The sequence below is a fragment of the Hyperolius riggenbachi genome, chromosome 9 (genome assembly GCF_040937935.1).
Source record: "Hyperolius riggenbachi isolate aHypRig1 chromosome 9, aHypRig1.pri, whole genome shotgun sequence".
In the NCBI taxonomy this organism is placed as follows: Eukaryota; Metazoa; Chordata; class Amphibia; order Anura; family Hyperoliidae; genus Hyperolius; species Hyperolius riggenbachi.
The window spans coordinates 217,502,805-217,528,009 of NC_090654.1; the positions used below are offsets into that span (position 1 = coordinate 217,502,805).

At 43.9% G+C, this 25,205-nt stretch overlaps 1 protein-coding gene across 1 annotated transcript; it reads left to right on the forward strand.

Moving 5' to 3' along the window:
• Positions 1 to 755: 755 nt before the first annotated feature.
• On the forward strand, positions 756 to 25,205 carry CCDC51 (coiled-coil domain containing 51). The gene is made up of 4 exons (XM_068254003.1): positions 756 to 1,235; positions 3,524 to 3,860; positions 12,167 to 12,331; positions 24,385 to 25,205. The coding sequence occupies exons 2-4, from the start codon at positions 3,549 to 3,551 to the stop codon at positions 25,162 to 25,164; spliced, it is 1,257 nt and encodes a 418-aa protein (XP_068110104.1). The 5' UTR covers positions 756 to 1,235; positions 3,524 to 3,548; the 3' UTR covers positions 25,165 to 25,205.

Sequence of the window (25,205 nt, forward strand, 5' to 3'; positions counted from 1 at the left end):
AATAAATCACTGCTCAGAATGCTAACTGCTAGCGTTTTGCGATCCTAAGCGTGAATGTGCCTTTAGGGTGACCACTAACGATCCAATCTTTTTCATCCAATCTTACCGTTTCTATGTAATATAAGGGACTGCTTAAAGTATTTATTCAACATATTCACTCAGTTTACTCTTCTACTACATAGATTTGGTAAGACTGGATGAAAAACACTGGCTCATTAGTAACCACTAATGATCCAATCTTTTTCATCCAACGTTACCGAATCTATGTAGTATAAGGGTAAACTGAGTGAACATATTGAATGGATAATTTCGGCAGTACCCTTATATTGCATAGCAATTGTAAACTGGAATGAAAAAAAATGGATTAAAGGCCACCATAAGTCAATCAAAGTCAATTTTATTCACTTCCGAATCTGATTTTTCTTTACCAAAGTTCTGGTTCAAACACCACTAATTCTGGTGCCAAGAGATCATAAATCTAAGGAACGTTAATTATTTGCTGATTCGTGATAAGAGGTTAGCTGCATCCTTCTCCTGCCTCATCTCTCCCACCCCAGCACCCCCGATATACATTGTAAATGGCCGCAACATCTCTGCCTATAGACCAGCAAGCTTCGAGGCACCTCCACCCTCCTGCGCCGTGCAGGATGGCCTCGGATCCCGCCACCCCCCATTCAAAATACTATACCTTCTCTTCCAGACATCTCTGCGAACTGTCTTCCGAGGACCCCGTACTGCACCGGAAATAGATGTCTTGCGTACTGCCTGAGCCGCGGACGCACTTCCGCTTTCAGACTTCTGAAAACAAAACAAGGAATACTTCTGCGTTACTGTGACTGACTACTGACTGCATGCAGTAGTGCATGAATAGCCCCCTCAATAATACATACAGAGGTGGTTTTTAGAAAGTATTTGCCAAACAACCTAGAATAATACGCCTGGAAGACGTATTGGTACACCTATTATATAGGGCATTTATGAACACTATTGAAAGCCTGCTCGCGGTCTTTGCATCCCTTGTGAAGAATAGATAAAAATACAGTGGAATTGAAAACGTTTGTGGGTTCTGGGTAGCCGGAAATGGGGAGGCAGCCATCTTGGTGCTCCAAAGGTTAGCAGGAGGAGCTGATCAGAGATCATTGTAACCCCTCTATCATTTGGCAGAAGCGTTCAGGAGTTGTGAAGGGGCTTGTAGGACAGAAGAATGATCCCGGAGCTGTTTCTGATGACGCCAGGTAGAATCACAACAATAGGCGAAGGAGACACAGTGACATTACAGTTTTTGTTTTTAATTCATTATGATTATTGTGTACCTATGGTTTATAGGTTACAGATATAGATAGAGATATAAAATTTAACTTGTCTCTCTTTTTTGCTTTAGAAAGAAACACAGAGAGCCTAATATAGTGTAGTATGTACCCCGGTTCAAATCTAGGTCAACATCTGCAAGGAGTTTGTATGTTCTCCCTGTGTCTGAGTGGGCTTCCCCCGGGCACTCCGGTTTCCTCCCACATCCCAAGTTAAGTTAATTAGCTTTCCCCCAAAAAATTGGCACTAGACCATACATGCACTACACGATACATACATATGACTATGGTAGAGACTAGATTGTGAGCCCCTCTGAGGGAGAGTTAGTGACAAGACAATATACTCTGTACATCGCTGCGTAATATGTCAGCGCTATATAAATACTTAAATAAATAAATAGGGTACTCACAAACCAGGCAACCACTGTAATTGTAGGTGAGGAGATTAGACCTGTCTTCATTCAGGATTAAGAAGTCGCTGTCTGTACATCGGAAAAGAGGGGGGTAATGCACCACTCCACCAGGGGAGGACACAGTACTTGTAGTAGGAATCAGAGGCACCAACGATAAAAAAATCACTAAAAACTTTAAAATTGCTTGGGAGGAAGTGGTGCACTTACCTTCAGGAAGCAGACACAGTAACTGTCAATTTTGAACAAACATAAATGTATTGTATACTCCCAAAAAGCTGCAACGCATTTTGCAGGTATAACCCATTTCTTCAGGCAATAAACAGTCAGTGGTCAGTATCGCAAAAAGCGCCTCTGTCTTTCTTGCTTTATTGCAGTGTTTCTCAGTATTATTATATCACATACCCCTTTATAGGTGGCCACACACCATACAATTTTTTAAATATCTGTTCAATTTAAGAATTGCAATCAATTTTTCTGACTGATTGTAACAAATTAAAAAATATGACCAATGTACCACACACCTATGTTAAATTTTTCCCCAATTATGATAAAAATGATTGGAAACTCTGAGAAAATTGCTAGGGTGTGTATATTAATAAACTTACAATCCAACACACACCATACAATCTTTAGAGAAATTGAATAGAAATATCTGGCATTCCGGATCGATTTAAATCGAAAAAAACGGGAATTCCGATTGGATTTTTCAGTCGAATGAAAAAGAAGCTTTCGATTTTTTCGAGAGATACGATCGTTTTCATCGAATTGCTGTAAAATCGGATCATTTTATTGTATCGTGTGTGGCCACCTTATAAATTATAATTATTATTAGCTCCCTGAATCTGATTACAGCTGTGCAAAATTAGGCACTAGAGTACTTGAGGTGACCCAGTAGGAAACCTTATTGGTAAATTCCACTAACGTGATTGGGTGGACAACACCCTCTTGAAAGTTTTGGATGGTAGTAGTTATCACTATGTACACACTACTACAACATTTCAAATTGAAGAGGGTGCTGTTAAGGTGGCCACTATTGGTACAATTTGCTGAATGATTGTTTGTTTTTGAACGATTCTTTGTATGATCGATTGGAAATAATCGTTTGGACCACTAATAGATAAAAAATTCCTGAACAATCCGATTGACAGGATCGATCCAAAAATTGGATCAATTTCATTAATCTGGTCGGATTGGTTAGGGAATTTTTGCCATTTGTGGTCACAAACTATCATTTACGATTGTTCATAGGGGGAATCATTAAAAAACGATCGTTCAGCAAATTGTATCCTTAGTGCCACCTTTATTGGAGACCTGTTATTTCCTGATGAGTCACCTCAAGTAGACGTGCGTCCACAATTCTGACTCAGCCTTTGTTAAGGGCAGCTGTAAATTCACCACCTGTCAGCTGCTCTCCTGCATCAATTGAGTGCTTGATAGCTCTTGGTTCTGATGGTAGACAGGCGCTCCCCCCTTCCCCACCACCACCGCCACCATGGAGTCAGATCTGAGCACAATGGAAGCTCAGCTCCGCGCCATTGCTTGCCAAGTGCTGACATGCATGGTGTTACTAACCTTGCCATTTAGCTGCATTTTAATTACGCTCGAATAGCGCTTGTGGATGTCAAACGGCAAGTGCTCCCATTTGAAATAGGCCTTGTGTTAAAAATCATGTTTTGTTATAGTTTAAGCTAACATATCTCACTAGATTGTTTGCCACTTTGTAATGGTTTCAGTGACAAGATTTTTCTATTAATTTTGTATATATGTTAATGCTTACTTACTCCTCCACGTTTCCTCTTTCAGGTTTATGACTGTATAGCGTCCAGCAATGAGACACATCTGTGTTGGCCAGGGGTTCATTGGATCTATGAGACTTTTTCCCCGGTTCACCCTGCTAAGCCATAGATTCACCCAGCTCAGTATTAGGACTCTTTGCACTCCGGCATCTAAACCTCCAGATCCCAGACCCCCTACAGGTGAGGCAGATATTACCCCCTTGCAGCGATGGAAAGAAGTGGGGAAGACAGTGGGCAGAAGTTCCATGCAGAAAGTGTCCACCACTGCCAAGAACTGGTGGGACCGATACGAGGAGTTTGTGGGACTTGTAGAAGTGCGAGAAGCTCAGGGAAAAGTAACAGAGGTGAATTAATTTATTGGTATTGTCATACATTTCTAAATGCTTTTAATTAGTTCAACTCCATTATGCAGTATATTACATAAAGGTTTTAGATAACGTTAGAAAAGCTTACCAGTTCTGTTTTTATTGCTGTCTTTATCTCTTACAGTTTTTCTGTTATTTTTCTGCTGAGTGATTACATTTCATGCAGACTGAGTTGGAAGTAATATTCTATAACTGGGACACAAATGGCCATAAACCGCCATTCAGCTTCAGTGGGTCGGTTTAGAACCACAGATAGTATTTTGTTTTCTGCTGTGTTCCACTTACAGATAATTGTTTTGTTTTTTTTGTTTTTTACTTCATGTTGAGGAAGCTGTGTTTAAAGTATACCCGAGGCTGCCCGAATGAAAAAAGTTACATACTTACCTGGGTAAAGGGAAGCAAAAATGCTAACTCCAACACATGTAAAATGCAGCTAATATTTCCTCCCACACATGGGATGTGGCAAATATTAACTCTAACACGTGAAGTGCAGCAAACGTTACCCCCAACAATGCAGCAAACGTCACATCTGACACATGACATGCAGCAAATATTTCCTCCAATGCATGAAAAATGCACATACATTTTCCAACATATATGAAATGCAGCAAATGTAGCCTCAGACATAAACACATTAAACATTCCTCCCCACTGGGTGCTGGTGGGAGGGAGGGGAGGGTCAAACACCCACTGGATGCGGGTGGGAGGGTCAAACACCCACTGGGTGCTGGAGGGGTGGAGTGGGAGGGAGGGTTAAACACCCACTGGCTGCCTGTGGAAGGGAGTGTGAAACACCTACTGGGTGCTGATTGGAGGGAGTGTGAAACACCTACTGGGTGCTGGTGGGAAGGGAAGGGTCAAACACCCATTGAGAGCTGGTGGGGTGAAAGGGTCAAACACCCACTGGGTGCTGGTGGAGTGGGAGGGTCAAACACCCCTTGTGTAATGGTGGGGTGGGAGGGAGGGTCAAACACCTAATGGGTGGGAGGGAAGGTCAACATCAACTTGGTAAAGAGACATGTAACATTTATATCGCGCTTTTCTCCTGGCAGACTCAAAGCGCCAGAGCTGCAGCCAATAGGACGCGCTCTATAGGCAGTAGCAGTGTTAGGGAGACTTGCCTAAGGTCTCCTATTTAATAGGTGCTGGCTTACTGAACAGGCAGAGCCGAGATTCGAACCCTGGTCTCCTGCGTCAGAGGCAGAGCACTTAACCATTACACCATCCAGCCACCAACAAAGAGGGTCAAACACTGGGGGTGGGTGGGGTGTGAGGGAGGGTCAAACACTCACTGGCTGCTGGTAAGGTATGTTGGCGGTTTTAAAAAATAAAATAGACTTGCATTAATACTGCATTAAAAAAAACACCCGCAAATTGCGTGTTTTTTTTTTTTTTAAAGATTTTATAGCAAACACTGCAAATCGAAAAGCGTTCTTCTCAGAGTGGCACGGGTCTTCCAACAAAACAGCACATCATTGTAGCCTGTACAGTTCAACACCCAGTACAGGCACCACTCCAATTTATATGTAATAGCAATAAAGCTTCACAGATTCCACAACATGAAGTCCTTTTCCTGCAGGTGTCTCAAGGTACCTCTTACATACCACAGTACACCTTCTCACACCCAATCAGAAGCCACTCACCTGATGCGATGACCACCATGGTCTAGCAGCACGTTGGGGATATTCCCAGGTCACCCATGACCTCCTGGATCAGATGCAATCCACTTCCTATTACACCTTCAATATGCCATTCATGGCCAATGTGATAACCTCTATTAGGCCCCGTTCACACTTGCGGTTCTCTGCCAAACGGACCGGATGACCTGACCGGATCCGGACCGAATCCGGATCGCAACCGTACGGTTGCGATCCGGATCCGTTTGGCAAAAGATAGTAGAAATACAATAAAAATGGTGGGGTCTGGGAGGTCAGCAGAAGGTGGACCTGTGGAATCAGGCCCTCCGCTGTTTAGCACTCACCTCCACCTCCGACATACTGCCAACATCTCCAGCACGTTTAAAGTCACTGCTGCTCCACTCCAAAATGCTTGCCCATGTGTCCCCATCCAAAATCGCCGCTACAATACGCATAGGAAGTGGGGTAGAACATCCGGATTTTTAGCCAGTGTGTTGTGCGCTCTCCGGTTCTCATTGGTTTGTATTGGCCGGATGGTGCAGTCCGGCTCCGCTCCGGATACGGCTGCTGGAGGAGCCGGACCAAAAAATAGCGCATGTTGGGTCTTATGCCGGAGTCCGGATCCGGTCCGGACGAAACGGACGCATGTGAACGGACGCATAGGCTTTCATTGCTATGCCGTGCGTCCGTTCCGTCCGTTCTGCATGCGGTCCGGCTCCGGCACGGCGATTCCGGACGGCGACCGCTAATGTGAACCGGGTCTTAACCTTTCATAGCATAATATTGTAAAACTATTTATTAGTACAGACTAACCAGCAAGCTCATGGTTACCCAGAACTCATTGGAGTGTGTAAGGGGCTACAATGGTCCTAAAAGCCCCCTTACTAAAATGCTATGGAAAACCAAGGCTGTGGGGTCGGTACAAAAATCTTCCGACTCCTCAGTTTATGAAACCACCAACTCCGACTCCGGGTACCCAAAATGGCTCCGACTCCTTAGTTTAATACTTACCAGGGCTGTGGATTGTGTTCAAAATCATCAGAATCCGACTCCTCAGTTTATGAATTCACAGACTCCGACTCCACAGCCCTGTGGAAAACAAAAGTTTGCTTTCTTAAAACAGAAAGAATTTGCGATAACTCAGGTTGGAGTGAGCTCCGAGATGTCTCCCAGGCACCACTGCTGAATATATGCAAATTAACCATTGTTACCCTTAGAAGCTAAACATACCTCCACAACCAATGGAATGCAATGATGTGTACAGAGCCATAATAATCCTTGGTCACCCCCTTTTCAGTCTGGCATTCATGAACATCTGACTATCTCCTCTGTAACACAACCCAGCCTGAAACCCTGTATTAATCTGAGACACAGCTATGCGCTTTGAGTCCTATGGGAGAAAAGCGCTTTACAAATGTTATTGTATTGTATTGTATTGTATAACATGCATACAGACTGTTTCGTATTGGTTGATCATCAGTGCATGGTGATCCGAAAACAGTCTGTATGCATGTTGGATTATTATGGCTCTGTACAAATTAACAAGCTGACACATCATTGCATTCCAGCGGTTCTGGAGGTGTGTTTAGCTTCTAAGGGTAACAATGGTTAATTTGCATATATTCAGCATCTCAAGCGCACTCCAACCTGAATTATCGCAAATTATTTTTGTCTTTAAGAAAGCAAACTTTTATTTAATAGTATAAATGGGTAAGGCACTCACATAAAATGACTTGTAAAACAGCATAGAGTTTTATGTACAGGCTCTCCCCATTCAGGTGGCCTTAGCTGTCTCTTTCCGATGTGCTGTCTTCGCAGTGTATGGTCGGCTGCAGCACAAACAACCTCTATCACATCGCTTCCCACCACAGCCTGCCTACCTAGTACTTGTGCACTACCGCATCTGGGGTCAGCACTACTAGTTTTGTTATAAGATAACTCTTCAGGGACTGCAGACCCGGATGTGGTTGCTGCTTATATAACCTAAGAGCTCCTCCCTACCCCCACCCATGAGTTTATAGAGTAACTTGCGGTACATCGTGCCTGTAGTAAGGGTAATATTGTGTTGCGCAATGTCTGTGCATGGCAATATTATTGTGCTCTTCTGCATCAGGCCCATTGAGACAACTGAACAAGGATTATTGATTTCCTAGGGAATATGGAGGTACACATCAAAGACAGGTTTTGTGCAAACAGAAAGTGGATATTTATTTTTGTACAGTGTCTGTGCTGTTTGTTGCAAGTGTAGACATTTGTGTATTTCATCTTCTGTCTTACTTCTGAACCTTTAAAGTGAACCAGAGACAAAGCACCCTCATGTATTTTACCATATATATCAGTGGGAACATTAGAAAAAACACCTACCCTGCTCTCTGTTTCATTCGTCACTGTTCAGCTTGCTTCTTATCAGCCCTGATAAAATCCCTGACTGAGCATTCAGTCTGGCTTTGCTATAATGACTCAGCTATAATGATTCCTGAGCAGAGCCAGAAGGGGACAGGCTTGGGCTTGAAAAGACATCACAGAAGACAGACTCTGCTATAATGATGCCTGAGCAAAGCATAGTCATTATAGCAAAGCCAGACTGAATGCTCAGTCAGGGATTTTATCAGGGCTGATAAGAAGCAAGCTGAACAGTGAAGAATGAAACAGAGAGCAGGGTAGGTGTTTTTTCTAATGTTCCCACTGATATATATGGTAAAATACATGAGGGTGCTTTGTCTCTGGTTCACTTTAAGGGCCTGTTTTTACCAGGTGTGAATTTGTGCATTTGTTTAGCACAAAAATTCACACATCAGATTCTTTTATGCCTGTTTCCACGAGATGCAAAATTTGCATTCAGAAAAGAAACAGACAGCAGGGTTCTTTTTTTGGATGCCACGTGTTGTGTTTGTATGTATATTTGCATTTGTTTTTTTATGTTCTGTGTGTTTTCGCATGCATTTTTACGTTCACAATCAATGTCAATGATACTTCCATTCTGTATCTTCTTGTGGAAAAATGTAAATAAAAAAAATTATGTGAATGCGCATTTAAAAATGCATATTTGCATGCTTCTATGTACCCTTACAGTCTACCTTTCTAGATACATTAAATGGGCACTATGGCGAAAAATGTTAAAATTTAAAATATGTGCAAACATAGACAAATAAAAAGTATGTTTTTTTTTTTCCCAGGGTAAAATGAGCCATAAATTACTTTTTTCCTATGTTGCTGTCACTTACAGGAGGTATTAGAAATCTGACAGAAGCGACAGGTTTTGGACTAGTCCATCTCTTCATAGGGGATTCTTAGCAAGGGTTTTATTCTTTATAAAGATATTCCTTAAAAAGGTTTTAAACAATGATGCTGGCCAGCTTCCCTGCTCGCTACACGTTTTTTTTGGCAGTTGGACAGAGCAACTACCATTCACGAAGTACTTGTGAACATAAATAAATCCCGGAGAATCCCCCCCATGAAGAGATGGACTAGTCCAAAACCGGTCGCTTCTGTCAGATTTCTACAACCTACTGTAAGGGCTGGTGCACACCAAAACCCGCTAGCAGATCCGCAAAATGCTAGCAGATTTTTAAACGCTTTTTTTTATTTTTATGAGGCGTTTTGCTAGCGTTTTGCGGATTGCTGCTGCGGTTTTCAGTATAGTAGATTTCATATATTGTTACAGTAAAGCTGTTACTGAACAGCTTCTGTAACAAAAACGCCTGCAAAACCGCTCTGAAGTGCCGTTTTTCAGAGCGGTTTGCGGTTTTCCTATACTTAACATTGGGGCAGAAACGCATCCGAAATCCAAAAAATGCCTCACCCAGGCATTTTTCGTTTCTGCAAAACGCCTGCCGCTCTGGTGTGCATCACCCCATTGAGATACATTGACCAAGCAGATCCGCAGCCGCAAGCGGATCTGAAAACGCCCAAAAAGCCACTCGGTGTGCACCAGCCCTAAGTGACAGCATCATAGGAGAAAAGTAATTTATGGCTAATTTTTCTCTGGAAAAAAAATACCATTTTTTGGACCATAAGACACACCTGACCATAAGAAGCACCTAGTTTTAGAGGAGGAAAATTAAGAAAATAAAGATTTACCAGTAATTAGAAAAACAAAGATATACCAGTAAAGAGAACAACGGTATTCACAGTCTGATAGCTGTACTAGAGACACCCAGACAGCTTTTGTGAGTTGACTGTAACCTGGGGATGTCAGTCAGGGGGGAAATTCTTACTCTATATACCATAGACAACAAATGGGCCCATTTTGCAGATTGATAGTAATACTTACAGTCCAAGTATCATATGTGCATCAATTAATGTTGCAAAGAGTATGTTGTTTAAAAAGCATCTTTTTTTAGGGGGATACAAGTATCTGCTAGTATGGCAGCTTTGTAACCCCGTACACCACTATAGTATGCTACAGCAGCACACTTCTCTCACCTGTCACACAGATGCTGCTGCTGTCCGTGTGGTAGAAGCGATATTACTCGTAGGAGGGGCGGACTATGTGGAGTCGTGGGAGCCTGTAAGAAGTTTGGAGTGGACTGGAGGCGGATCTTCTTCAGCAGAGCTTCTTCTGCCAGTCACTGGGGAGATCCGATCACCATCTGGTGGCAGTGTCGATGTACGGAGACACATACACTGAGCCCAGCGCTGTAAGCTGCGGCTTCAGATTCTTGGTCAGAATTGCACATGGAGCCCAGAGCAGTTGCAGTCATGCGAGCATTGCAGACAGAAGCCCGGGCAGAGCAGAAGGTGTGTGTTGCACATGGAGACCGACATTGGGGCGGAGCCAAGCAGCCGCGGTCACGGAGCCCGGGGATTGCGGACGGGAGCCCCAGCAGAGCATTGTCTTACAGAGAGAGCATTGCGGAGAGGTTGCACACGGAGTCCGGCATTGGGGGCAGAGCCAAGCGGTCACGGTGCACGGGCATTGCAGCAGGAGCAGAGCGTCGTGGACACAGAACCTGGCACTGGGGGACGGACGGCAAGCATGCTGTATACATGCTGTATACAGAGCCCAACAATGATGCCACATTCATTAAGGAGGCACACATAGACTTCGGAGGACCACAGCAGCCCAGTATGTAGACACATGATAGCGTTCAGCATGTATGTAAACACTGCATTCAGACCATAAGACGCAGGGACTTTTTCTCCCCACTTTTGGGAGAGAAAAATTGGGTCTTGTTTGTTGGCATGTATTTTAAATTTTACAATTTTTCGTCATAGTGCCCCTTTAAAGGATGACTGATCTGTTTTTTTCATCTCTACTTCTTTACTTTAGCTTAGTAAAGGTAAATGTACATGTTATCTCTTAGTGGCTCTGGTTTCCAGTGCTCTTGACTACTACTTTAAGTGAACCAGAGATGGTACACTAGGCTTAATTTATACTTCACCAGGGCTTCCTCCAGCCTCATGAACAGCCCTCGCACTCCTCGTCGGCCCCTCTGTTTTTTGGCGCTACGACTGCTGGTAATCCGGTCAGTCACCACCAGTCGAGGACTTCTGCGAATGCGCGGCTTGGCCTCACTCCCATCCCCTGGAGCATTCTGCGCCTACTGTGCACGTGCAGAACACTCTGGGGGACAGGAGCACGTCAAGGAGTGCACGCACGGCGGACCTGCGCATTCGCAGAAGGCCACGACTCCCCAGATTACCGGGAGTCATAACGGCTTAATGGAGAAGCCGAGGAGCCCGCTGCTCATGGGGCTGGAGGAGGCCCTGGGTAAGTATAAATAAGCACTAGGCGCTAGCAAACCATCTCTGGTTCACTTTAAAGAGTACCTGTTTTATAATATATAGGCAAGTGTCAGGGGCAGTAACTCACCCAGCACCCATAAATCATAAGAGGTCTAAAACTCCTCCCCCACTCCATTTCCATTGCGAGATGGCGGCAGCAATTTTTATCTAAAGTGCTCCGAAGCTCTTCAGCTGCATAGCTTCAGAAACCTATGGCAGTTTTGTTAATGAAAGGGGTGGAGTTTCAGACCTCTAATGACATACGGACGTGTGGGTGAGTTACTGCAGCCACCAATCCATGCAACTCTGAGATAGAGCTTTACATTAACATTTTATAAATAATAAAGTAGGAAGTCTCCATTATGTTGAATTCAGGCAACTGGAAATCTCAACCAATCGGCATGCTTGAGGAGATAACGTGGACTGTAATTTGAGGGTTTATTGAGGGGGGGGTATAGGCCATCAAATACTCACCGAGCCTCCAGCGACGTCTTGTAGCCTTCCTGAAGCTCCTAGCGGTTTTCCAGCAGCCATGCATGGCTCTCAGCGTGTCACCTGACCCAACATGGAAAGCCGTAAACCGCAAGGAGCTTCAGGAAGACTTCGCTGGAGGCTCAGTGAGTATTTTACAATTACGTGGGGGAGTTTCAGCCAATTGCTTAAGCAACCGGCAAGCACATGTATGCACCATCACACGATCCCCACCGGTGCCGGATACTCTGGACTTTGCTGTACTCTTTAAATGAGTAATATTGTGCTGCAGGTTAATATTTAGCGAGTTTTGCTGTGAAGGGTGCTTTTGCATTGGTCATGTGGGGAGGCAGAGACAGAATCTGATGTATCTAAACAAATCTAAAAGACCTTTAAATTGTTGCACATCAGATTAACAACAAATTTATTCCATCAAATCTTGCACTTCAGGCAGAGAAAGATTTCATGGTGGCTCGTGGGATAGTGCGAGAGGCACGTGAGAGCTTAGAGGCCCAGCAGATTAAACTGAAGGAGATCCGGGATCGGCTGGACAGAGTGTCACGTGATGATGTGCAGTACCTGGAACTAGCCACTCTGGAGCATAAATTACTGCAGGTATAGTACAGTTCTAATCTACCTATATTACTAAACTCCGTCTATCCACAGTCACTGGTGACAACAGGCTGGAACGCACCAGAGGTGGCCCATCCAGGCAAAAGTTGTGCCAGATTTTCAGTTTTCAAGAATTAAAGAAAATGTAGTGAAAATGACATAATAAATATTTATTTATAGATTATTTAGTCAGTGTTTGCCCAATGTAAAATCTTTCCTTTTCCTGATTTACATTTTGAAATTTATCGCTGGTGGTGACATCTTTAGTTCTTCCAGGTGATCTCTGTGGAATGTTTGTTTACTGTGAGTTTTATGCACAGAGAGAAATGGTGCTTGTTATTTCCTACAATCATGTATCAGCAAAAGGAGAAAAGCATAGTTGGCTCTACAGCACGAAACAGCTGACGCTGGAGCGGTGCGGACAGGATTTTTGCACTTCTTTTCTTATGGTGCGCCCTGCGTGCTCTGATATAGTTGAGATCACTTGTAATACAAATGAGGAGAAGGAGGTATTATCGGCACTGCAGGTGCTTTATTCCATCTAAGTACTTGGTAAAAACATGCACATACAAATGACGTGTCACAGAAATCACATACCATGGACAAGTAGTGCGGTGGTGCGGTGGGTGCTGGGCAATGTCTGCCTGACTATTGTAAACTATTGTTACTATTGTATACGTAAACTTAGTTTACAATAGTAACAGCAGCCACCTAATAAGTGTGGCTAGCTTAGGCTTCCGTAGAAGATGATGTCATCACTCCCAGAATGCTGTGATGGAGTGCATATGCGCTCCACCACGCAATTGGCCTATTAGGGAAGCTAGGGGCGGCGCCAATCGGCGCAATCACGCCGGACACCGGGTAAACAGTGTATTTATGCCCGGCAAGAGGGAGCCCCGCGTAGCAGCCTCCGTCGAAGCGCATATATAGCGCGAAACGGCCGTCAGGCAGACATTGCCCAGCACCCACCGCACCACCGCACTACTTGTCCATGGTATGTGATTTCTGTGACACGTCATTTGTATGTGCATGTTTTTACCAAGTACTTAGATGGAATAAAGCACCTGCAGTGCCGATAATACCTCCTTCTCCTCATTTGTATTATTTCCTACAATGCAGAGCGGTTCATAGAGAGCAAATTGTCACCTGACATCATACTGTGGGAGAGGTTTCACCACAATATCAGCCATACAGACCTCCCTGATTATGTATTTGAGGAAAAGTAATGATTTCTCATGGGAAAGGGGGTATTGGCTACTGATTAGGATGAAGTCCAATCCTGTGCTAAAGTTCTCCTTTAAGTGCCAAAGTTTATAGCCAAGTATGTACTGGCATTAGGTGAAAGATAAGGAAAGAATGAGTCAACTAATCTCATAATGGTTAGCCTGCATAATTATTGATCTCTGTACAGACCTGGAATTTCCAGATCAGGTAATTTGGGTGTGGGGATCGGCAGGCGTCTAATAGATGCCGGTGTAATTTATTGGTAAACGCAACACACACAATTGCTCACTCCCACCTAAACCAATTTCCTACCTTTATCTGGTCAGTAGGCGCCAGTCAGCCAATCAGGTGTACTGTTTTACACCCTTTGCCTGCCGTACCAAATCTAGCAAGAATTGCATAAATTAGGTAGCATTCAGGTGGGAGGCTTCGGTTGGACATAATCGTAGATTCCATCGTTTGCAGGGACGCCCCGTGCAGGTAGATCTCCAACACGGTCCCCTCCCTAACCACTCACCTGTCAACCTCATCCTGGAAGCTGCAAAAAAGAAATTTAAAATCACAAACACTGGTTCGCACGACAGCCAGTGAGAGAGCCTGGGGTCCCTGGCTGTCGTGCAAACAGTGTTTGTGATTCCCTGCAAACGATGTACTCTACGATTACGTCCAACCGAAGCCTCCCATCTGAATGCTACCTAATTTATGCAATTCCTGCTAGATTTGGAACGGCAGGCAAACGGTGTATAACAGTACACCTGATTGGCTGACTGGCGCCTGCTGACCAAATAAAGGTAGGAAATTGCTTTAGCTGGCATTGAGCACTTGTGTGTGTTGCAGTTAGCATTCATTTTAGAGGCAGTGGGGGTGAGAGGTCCAGGGCCCACCTGCATTTCCCTCTAGGTATTGCATGGTGGTTTGGGGGCCCCGGCCAGTGAGAGAGCCCGGGGCCCCAGGCTATCGCGCGAACCAGTGTTTGTAATTTATTGGTAATCCAGCACGCAAGTAATAAGTTGAGCACCCAATATGGATAGTAGTTGATCAGTTACTACATAGGAAATAATGATTGTAGACAATCTGCTACAACTAGCGGTGGTTTAGACATTGGTGTAATGTTAGGAATTAGCTGGGGGAGGGTAGATTTAGGCAGTTAAAGGGGGTTAGTGTTAGGTATTAGGTGGGTTGGTTTAGGCTTTAGGTGTTGCAGTTTGGTTTAGGCACAGTTCAAGTGAGAATGGGTGCCGGGTATGTGTATAGTAAAATATTGGTAATGTAAATTACCAGTATATGTTAGCTCACAGTCCCACCTGGTGCCCTACTGCTGCTGCAGTGCAGCAACATGTACTCTGCAAGTTTTGTATGTATTTAGGAAAAGGGAGGGATCTTTTACTGCAGGGGGAATAAAACCTCAGTAGGTTGAAAAGTCCAGTGTGGTCCATCACTGCTCAGAACAGGGCCAGTTCCTTTCGAACTACGTACCCCAAATTGGGATTTCCCAACTCAGATCTGATAATCTGTCTACACAACCAGTTGCAACTTCATTTCAGATGATCAATATCCTTTCAATCTCTCTCGCTCTTGTTCCCCCTACACTGTCCAATATCTTAAATAGACTAAACGTTGATAAAAATATTGACTTAAAAAAATGTCTGTGTGTGTACAAGGGTGCCACAGGCAGGAAGGGGGTTTGATTTAAAGTTATCAGGGGATATTCATCATTTTCTAATCTGATATTGTAGACGCACCTTCAAACAGAGCACAATAATTATTAAACTTTTTCTCTATAAACCTTTAGATACCATTTATATCCAACTACAAGAGCCGTTTGTAAATATACCATCTGATAGCTTAGTAATTCAAATATTGACTTTACTTTACTTTATTTACCTGCTTTTAAAGTCCACGCCTCCTGCAAAATAAATGCAGGGGTTCCTCGAGATCAAACAATTGTTTGCAGGGGTTCTTTGAGATCCATAAGTTCTTTGCAAGGTTCCTCAAACGTGAAAAGGTTAAGAAAGGATGATCAAAAGGGAGGGGTGGTGGCACGATAGAAAGAGGTCTGCATCAAGAGGTTCTCAAATCTCAGGTGAAAGAGTTAGGGCATCTGTGACATGTGGTTGGCCTTCTTGTAGAGGTGAGTTTTGAGGGCTTCTTTGATGATGAAGATTTATTAATTAGTACCCCAAAACAGTGCAACGCGTTTCGCAGGCCCAGCCCGCTTCATCAGGCAATAAAAATGGGGACAAGACAGAATTTCAGCAATAGCAGGTGTAGCGCCTCAGTTTGAGGCGCTACACCTGCTATTGCTGAAATTCTGTCTTGTCCCCATTTTTATTGCCTGATGAAGCGGGCTGGGCCTGCGAAACGCGTTGCACTGTTTTGGGGTACTAATTAATAAATGTGACTACCATTCAGACAGTCTTTCGTGTCTGCTTTATGGAGGTAAGTCCACCACTTCCTCCCAGCAATTTTTAAAGTTTTTATCCACTTTTATCCTGCTGGCGCCTCTGTTCTCCTACTGCTATACCGTGTCCACCCCTGGTGGAGGGGTGATCTACCCCCTTTCGCATCTACAGAGAGCGACTTCTTATCCCTGAGTGAGGACAGGTCTAATCTCCTCACCTGTCTATACAGTGGTTGCCTGTGTGGTAACCCATGTTTGTGAGTATAATTTTCTCACGATAACCTTTACTTCATTTATGCTTAACATACTACACTATATTGGGCTCTCGGTTTTTCTACACTACACTATCCAGAGGCTTCCTTCTACTGAAGTAAGTATCTAGCCTTTATTTTTTCCTCATTACAAGTTTACTTTATTAGTAGGCTTTGTGAGTAGGACTGCTGCTTGACTTGGTAGATGCCAGTTTTACGCCAATTTTATCAAGGGAAAAAATCCTCATCACAAATTTATTTACAAAGTCCCTCACACGCCTTCTGCTTTGTCATGTCAGGAAAGAAATTCACTGTATGATTTTGGCCAAAACTACAGAGCTTTATACTCCAGGCAAATTGCTGAGGATATTTTTTTTGTAAACATGAACAGGGAAATATAAATGTAATATATCCCTGCAAGCTCTATATAATATCAACTGGAGACCACTCCTGTCTCAATGTTGAGGAACAACGTCCTTATTGTGACTGCTTATGAAGAGAGGCACTTATGGTTCTGTCTAGTCTCCCATTAATAGGTGGGCTAAAAGAATATCAAACTGTACAATAATGAATATAAAATGAAGTGAAACAAAAATGGGTTCCCAGCCCGTGTCATCAGCGGAAGCCAGCACTAAGGCAACAGTGTGGGAGACGAAAGGTCTGTGATTGCCACTGGAGTTGCTGGATCAGGTGAGCCAATAAGGGGTGGCGGGACTTGGAGCAATATTTCAGGCCTCCCTAAAAGAAGAATTGGTATACAGTGTGCCACCCAGTGAAGGTGGTAAAGAAAAGTTAAATAAGGATTTACTGGTATATGAACATTTTATATCAGGGTTACCAAATGGCCATCTCCAGGCATGGTAATCACTATAAGTGGTCAGCACCGGTAATTTAATTAATATTAAATGTTAAATGAAATGATAAATGTCAGCACTGTCATCAAATCACACCCATTTAAAAAGGAGTTAAAGTAAAAAAATTTTTAAATAAAATCCAGTACCACAATGCATGTCTATTTCACAGATGTTCGTTAACTTAATTTCTTTATCCATTCTTGTTTTATCCTGCTCTTCATCCATACTTCTGCTTTCTTAACCACTTCAGCCTGCAGGTTGTTTACACGGAAGCAATTTTCCCCTGTAGCGCTCCTCCCATTTATTCGCCAATAACTTTATCACTACTCACACCTAAAGGATCTATATCTTGTCTTTTTGCGTTACAAATTAGGTGTTTTGGGGGTTATACATGTTTTCAGTAATTACTTTATTTTCTATGAATTTTATAGGAAAATACAAGGGAAAAAATGAAAACATACACATTGGCTATCATTCATAAAGCATTTCCGCATGTGGAAATGCTTAAAACAGCTGACTTTACCGAACACTCGGCAAAGTCAGCATTCATAAAGGCTCTTTCCGCATGAAAAAATGACACTACCGAGCAGAGTGATAAATCACCGCCTTGCGCGGCGATTATCGGAACAAATGTAGCAAAATGTTAATTCATGAAGATCACCGCAAGCGGTGTGAGGTCGGGAAGTACCGCTCCCTCTGATGTGGCGATACCAATGTAAGTGAATGGAGACACACAGACCTCCCAGGCAGCTGCAGCAGAGCGGAACACGGAGAAATGTATCAACTCGGCAGCTTCCGTGTCTCCGCAAGCCTACCGCCAGCCTAGTTCGGAGAATCTCCGCACTGCTACCGCACATGGATAAATTTTTATGAATGCCCACCCAGAAGTCTAAAATACCGGCAGCGGTGTTTTCCCGCATTGATTCTCCTTACCGACAGCTCCTTTATGAATGATAGCCTATATCTCAAATTCCATCCCCTATAGCCTTACAATAAACAATGCTACTGTAGATAAAACCCACACATTGTATTTGCCCAGTTGTCTCAACTATCACAACATTTAAATGATGTTCCTAATACAATGTATGGCAACAATATATTATTTGGAAATAAAGGTGAATTATTTTCTGTTTGCACCCTATCTATAATTATAAGCCGCTTATTTTCTAAAATAACAGTTATATACCCTCATTAGGTACACACAGTGGGTTGCAAAAGTATTCGGCCCTCTTGAAGTTTTCCACATTTTGTCACATTACTGCCACAAACATGAAATAATTTTATTGAAATAACACATGAAAGACCAACACAAAGTGGTGTACACATGAGAAGTGGAACGAAAATCATACATGATTCCAAACATTTTTTACAAATCAATAACTGCAAAGTGGTGTATGCATAATTATTCGGCCCCCTTTGATCTGAGTGCAGTCAGTTGCCTATAGACATTGCTTGATGAGTGCTAATGACTAAATAGAGTGCACCTGTGTGTAATCTAATGTCAGTACAAATACAGCTGCTCTGTGAGGGCCTCAGAGGTTGTCTAAGAGAATATTGGGAGCAACAACACCATGAAGTCCAAAGAACAAACAAGACATGCCCAAGACAGGTCAGGGATCAAGTTATTGAGAAATTTAAAGCAGGCTTAGGCTACAAAAAGATTTCCAAAGCCTTGAACATCCCAAGGAGCACTGTTCAAGCGATCATTCAGAAATGGAAGGAGTATGGCACAACTGTTAACCTACCAAGACAAGGCCATCCACCTCAACTCACAGGCCGAACAAGGAGAGCGCTGATCAGAAATGCAGTCAAGAGGCCCATGGTGAATCTGGACGAGCTGCAGAGATCTATAGCTCAGGTGGGAGACTCTGTCCATAGGACAACTATTAGTCATGCACTGTACAAAGTTAGCCTTTATGGAAGAGTGGCAAGAAGAAAGGCATTGTTAACAGAAAGCATAAAAAGTCCCGTTTGCAGTTTGCCACAAGCCATGTGGGGGACACAGTAAACATGTGGAAGAAGGTGCTCTGGTCAGATGAGACCAAAATGGAACTTTTTGGCCAAAATGCAAAACGCTATGTGAGGCAGAAAACTAACACTGCACATCACTCTGAACACACCATCCCCACTGTCAAATATGGTGGTGGCAGCATCATGCTCTGGGGGTGCATCTCTTCAGCAGGGACAGGGAAGCTGGTCAGAGTTGATGGGAAGATGGATGGAGCCAAATACAGGGCAAACTTAAGAGAAAACCTCTTGGAGACTGCAAAAGACTTGAGACTGGGGTGGAGGTTCACCTTCCAGCAGGACAATGACCCTTAACATAAAGCCAGGGCAACAATGGAATAGTTTAAAACAAAACATATCTATGTGTTAGAATGGCCCAGTCAAAGTCCAGATCTAAATTCAATCGAGAATCTGTGGCAAGATCTGAAAACTGCTTTTCACAAACGCTGTCCATCTAATCTGACTGAGCTGGAGCTGTTTTGCATAGATGAATGGGCAAGGATTTCAGTCTCCTAGATGTGCAAAGCTGGTAGAGACATACCCTAAAAGACTGGCAGCTGTAATTGCAGCAAAAGGTGGTTCTACAAAGTATTGACTTAGGGGGCCGAATAATTACGCACACCCCCACTTTGCAGTTATTTATTTGTAAAAAAAATGTTTGGAATGATGTATGATTTTCGATCCACTTCTCACATGTACACCACTTTGTATTGGTCTTTCACATGGAATTCCAATAAAATTGATGCATGTGTGTGGCAGTAATGTGACAAAATGTGGAAAACTTCAAGGGGGCCGAACACTTTTGCAAGCCACTGTATGAAAAAAGCTCAGACCCAAAATGGGGAGAAAAAGTCCCTGCGTCTTATATGCAGAATACAGGGAGTCCCCAACTTGCAAGCGGCCGCCGAGATGTTGGGGACTCCCTGTATTGTCCCCCTTTGTCCACTTCAGCTCACCCGTGTGTCCCTTCAGCTTCCAGGGCATATTTACCAGCAGCGGCGGTTTGGCTCACCTTATCCAGCAACTCCAGTGGCGATTGCAGACCTCTCCTCTCCTACACTGTTCCTCTAGTGCTGACTTCTGCTAATCGTGTCATCAGCGGAAGCCAGCACTAGGGCAACAGTGTGGGAGACAAGAGGTCTGTGATTGCCACTAGAGTTGCTGGATCAGGTGAGCCAAGCCGCCGCTGCTGGTAACTATGTCCTCCGGGCAGAGGAAACACACAGGGAGCGGCCACTGCTGGGAACTATGCCCTGCAGGCAAAGAAGACACACAGGGAGCCGCCGCTGCTGGTAACTATGCCCTCGGGGCAGAGGAAACACACGGGGAAAGCCACTGCTGGTAACTATGCCCTGCAGGCAGAGGGGACACACAGGGAGTTGCCGCTGCTGGTAACTATGCCCTCGGGGCAGAGGAAACACACGGGGAAAGCCACAGCTGGTAACTATGCCCTGCAGGCAGAGGGGACACACAGGGAGTCGCCGCTGCTGGTAACTATGCCCTCGGGGTAGACGAAACACGGGGAAAGCCACAGCTGGTAACTATGCCCTGCAGGCAGAGAGGACACACAGGGAGTCGCCGCTGCTGGTAACTATGCCCTCTGGGTAGACGAAACACGGGGAAAGCCACAGCTGGTAACTATGCCCTGCAGGCAGAGAGGACACACAGGGAGTCGCCGCTGCTGGTAACTATGCCCTCGGGGCAGAGGAAACACAAGGGGAAAGCCACTGCTGGTAACTATGCCCTGCAGGCAGAGGGGACACACAGAGGGCCACTGCTGCTGGTAACTGGGATCTGCGGGCAGATGGGACACATGGGGAGCCACTGCTTCTGGTAACTATGCCCTGTGGGCAGAGGGGACATATGGGGAGCCGCTGCTGCTTATACCAATGCCCTGGGGAAGCAGAAGACACACATGGGGAAGCAGATGACACACATGGGGGAGCAGAGGACACATTGGGATACAGGAGGACATGTGGGGGACACAATAATTGGGGGAGAACATCTGCAAGATGCTCCTGGACCATGGACACACCAGGTTTAGTATATTTTTTTTCCCTGGTTCTTGCCCTCTAAACCTAGGTGCGTCTTATAGTCTGAAATTACCTGTCAATTTTTTTTTATAAAATTTTCTCTTATTTATTATGTGTTTGTTTCGTAGCTATGGGGGAGGGGTGTTTTTTTTTTTTTTTGTATTTTATTTTTTTAACTTTAATTTTACTTTTTGGCCACTAGATGGCACTATATACTTTCCTGCAAGTTACCAGGAAGTGCTGGATTTATTTATTTACTACTTCTGTACTTTTACTTTTTATGAATCAACATGCCTCCTGATTTGAGGCATGTTGATACGTTTGCAGAGGCTTCAACAATCGATCCACTGTAAGTGCCGCCGGGAATGAGCGGCGAGAGTGCATTCCATCAGGGCGACTATAGTTGTCCAGATAGGAACTTTGGCAGTTTTAAGTTTCCCACCAACGTTTCCTGATGGGAATTTGGGCCAGAAAATTCAAATAAGCCCTGGCGGAAAAGTTGTCTAATACAATATTCACAGCCTGCAGCTCTGCAAGTCTGTGCTGCAGGATATGGTTGGTTAATGGGCGTCTAATCAGGTATTCTAAATGTACTTTATTTGATATCGGGTAATGCAGAAGCTCCTGACTAACTGAGGACAATATCTGCAGCTGATTGTCTACACAGAAATGAAGGTGTGTACACATGCGCAATCTCTGTCTCCCGCAGGGTTTGGGACTCAATCCCTTGGGGTGACAGTTAAGGGCCATGTTCTGTACAGAAGCTAGCAATGCGTTCTATTGCTATGGTGGGAGTCGGAGGGACAATGGTGGGGGGAAAAAAAGGAGTATAAACCATTTTATGGCCAGCTGCTCCCAGGTTCACACTGTTTGTTTGTTAATTAGAGGGTATCTTCCATGAAGGATACCTCAACACGGTGGAAGAGTCTAGTACGGAACACTCGGCACGCAAACTGTTTTGGAAGCCAACATCCTCCATTTTCTTGCATCTGTTTTGAATGCAGGTTGTGTAAACTGCCTATAATTAGGCTGTGCACATCCATGCTGCTGGTCAATCAGATGCAGGACAACAATGGGGGGAGCTTGTGCTCAGCCGAGATGAACCACCAATCCGCCTCCACAGCCGAGAACCAACTAGTGTGATTACAAAGCTTAAGACAACATTTGTTCTAGGAGATGGGCATGAATTTGTCCTGTCATATATTCATATGTACATAAAGAGGAGCTGTTGCCATGTGACAAGAGAAGAGTAATCCAATAAAAAATTATAATATAACTACGGTAATACCCCCAGGAGTGAGTGTGTGTGTGTGTGTGTGTGTTCCATCAGCTCCCCTGGTACATTAATGATTGCCAATCAGAATTCATAAAGAATTTTATTTTCCGTTCTTTAGGGAGAAGGGAAGGCACGGACTGCTTGGGGGTCTGTTTATAATTAGATAGAACAATTTGTATAACTGCTTTTGGACTATCTGGGGAGATGCCTATCTTCCCCGCTTCCTGCGACGCTCTCCTCCGCTCTCCGCACCATTTGACAGAGAGCCAGTGAGTCAGCCTCAAATATGTCGTTTAATAATCAAATTTACTTCAGCCAGGCCATGTCTAATCCAATCAGAGGTCCCATGTCCAACATGTGTTCTGTATTTCAAGCTGAAAAGTTATTAATGAAAACCTAACGGGACAAATTGCAGGAACAATTTAACCCCGTAGATCCAGTTTCATATAGATTAGGGCTCCTCTGGTTCTTGTTGCTTTCTGATGTGTGTTTCATAGAGCATAGAGGGTTTGCTGATCTTTTTGTGCTTGTTTCTGAAGTCATTAGTAGAAATACACCTGTATTTCTGGAGAGAACAATACATTGTAAAGGTCACAAATGTTTCCAGACTTCTAAATACTCAAGAATCTATTTACTACTTAAAGTGAACTGAGCACCTGGAAGGACTTTTCATTTAAAATAAACCTCCCCATAAGGGAGTTTCATAGTAGTGTGCCATTGGGATGGACAGGGGTTTGGTGAGTGTCATTACTTACCAATGGTGGGCTGCTCCTCTGGCGTCTCGTCCCCTTTGGATCTGCCATCTTCTCCACGGACCAATTGCATTGTGCAAAATGTTCAACTTTCCGGCTAAGTGGCAATCGAGCCATAATGCATGCTGTGAGATGTAGTCCGTGGATGCGTGCGCACAACACTTAGCGGGGAAGTTGAAGATTCAGCACAGAGCAGTCGGTCCATGGAGAAGATGGCAAAGCCTATAGGTAAGAGAAGCAGCAGTGACGATGATGCTCACTGCAAGCAATGACCGTTCCTCTCCTATGGCGCCACTAGATGGTGCAGGTGCCCTTGTAGCTTCCTGTGCAAATACAGGGACCTTCGGTGTGTATTTCCATAGATTTTTTTGTTTCTTACAAGATATCCATATGGCATAATCTGGCCTTTTGATTGATCACTGAGGCATGAAGTGTAACACCCTATGGGATGGCCGATCTACACACAACCAAACAGCATAACTTGAATTGTAGATAGTGGAGGCTCTTAAGGCCAGCCAGCCAGCAGCAGTAGAGATTGTAAGCCAATTTGGCAGGGCTCTCCTCCCCACCATATAGACTCAATAGGCCTGATCCAATTCACTTTTTCTCCTAGGAGATATTTTCACATCTTTTCAATAAAATACCTTGTAAAGGACAACTGTAGTGAGAATAATATGGAGGCTGCCATATGTATTTCCTTTTAATACAATACCAGTTGCCTGGCAGCCCTGCTGGTCTATTTGGCTGCAGTAGTGTCTCAATAACACAAGATACAAGCATGAAGCTAATCTTGTCAGATCTGACAATAATGTTTGAAACCCCTGCCCTGCTGCATGCTTGTTCAGGGTCTATGGCTATAGATATTAGGGGCAAAGGATCAGCAGGACAGCCAGGCAACTGGTATTGCCTAAAAGAAAATAAATATGGCAGACTCCATGTCCCTCTCACTAGCAGAAACTTACTAGAAAATAAATTGGATCAGGCTCAATGCCTGGTCTGCTATATGTATACCTACATTGTTATGTTGCTATTTTTTATACCACTGTTGAATGCTATAATGTCCCTGTGTAACATTATTTAATGTTGTAATGTTTCCCTTTATCTATTGTTCATATTGTGTAATATGTTAGTGCTTTATAAATAAAGTTTAATAATATTAAAAGTAGAGAATAGTAAATGCATGTGCTGCCACATTATGGGGCCAGTTTTTTACACCCAGTTCTGTAGACTTACGCAGTGTCTTGAATTTCCTGTTAAGGAGGAGAAGAGGCTGAGAACTTCGTACATCCAAGCAGAGGACACCGAAAGAGAGAAGTTTGCCCTTTTCTCCGCCTCTGTCCGAGAAAGTCACGAGAAAGAGAGGACCAGAGCAGAGCGGACCAAAAACTGGTCAGTCATGGGATCAGTTCTGGGAGCAGTCATTGGAGTGATGGGATCAACCTATATAAATCGTGTCCGGCTGCAGGAATTGAAGAACTTGCTTCTAGAAGCACAGAAAGGACCAATCAGTTTACAGGAAGCCATTCATCAACACGCCTCCGTGCATCATAGCCAGCAGAAGGACTTGGGCGAGCTCATTTTATCATTAAGAAATGTGGTACCAACTACAGTACCATCCAGCCAGGAGCTGCAAGGAGGAGAGCCTGTTGCTCTGGTCAGTGCAGCTGGTACAGGGGATCAAATTCTAACACTGATACAGGAACACATGACTTACACTAAGGAGACAGGGAAGCATTTAGAAAGTTTACACCAGCAATGTTGCAACCTAGAGAAGAGTATTAGCAAAGTGGCAACAGATGTGCAGAATGTTAAGGTAAAGGTTCCCATTCAGACTTCAGATCGGCCAATTGGCACTTACATTCCTGAGGATATGGAAGGAGGAGTCCCCCTGCAGGACATCGTCATTTTTGGATTGGCTGATACAGAACAGAGACTGGGAACTCAAATCAACAGGAATTCCATATACAGCACTGCACTGACCTGTACCATGGTTGCATTAACTCTACCTATAATGTATATTTTACTGAAGGGTAACTAGATGCTACTAAACTTAAAATAAATTCCTTCACTAGATCTTTA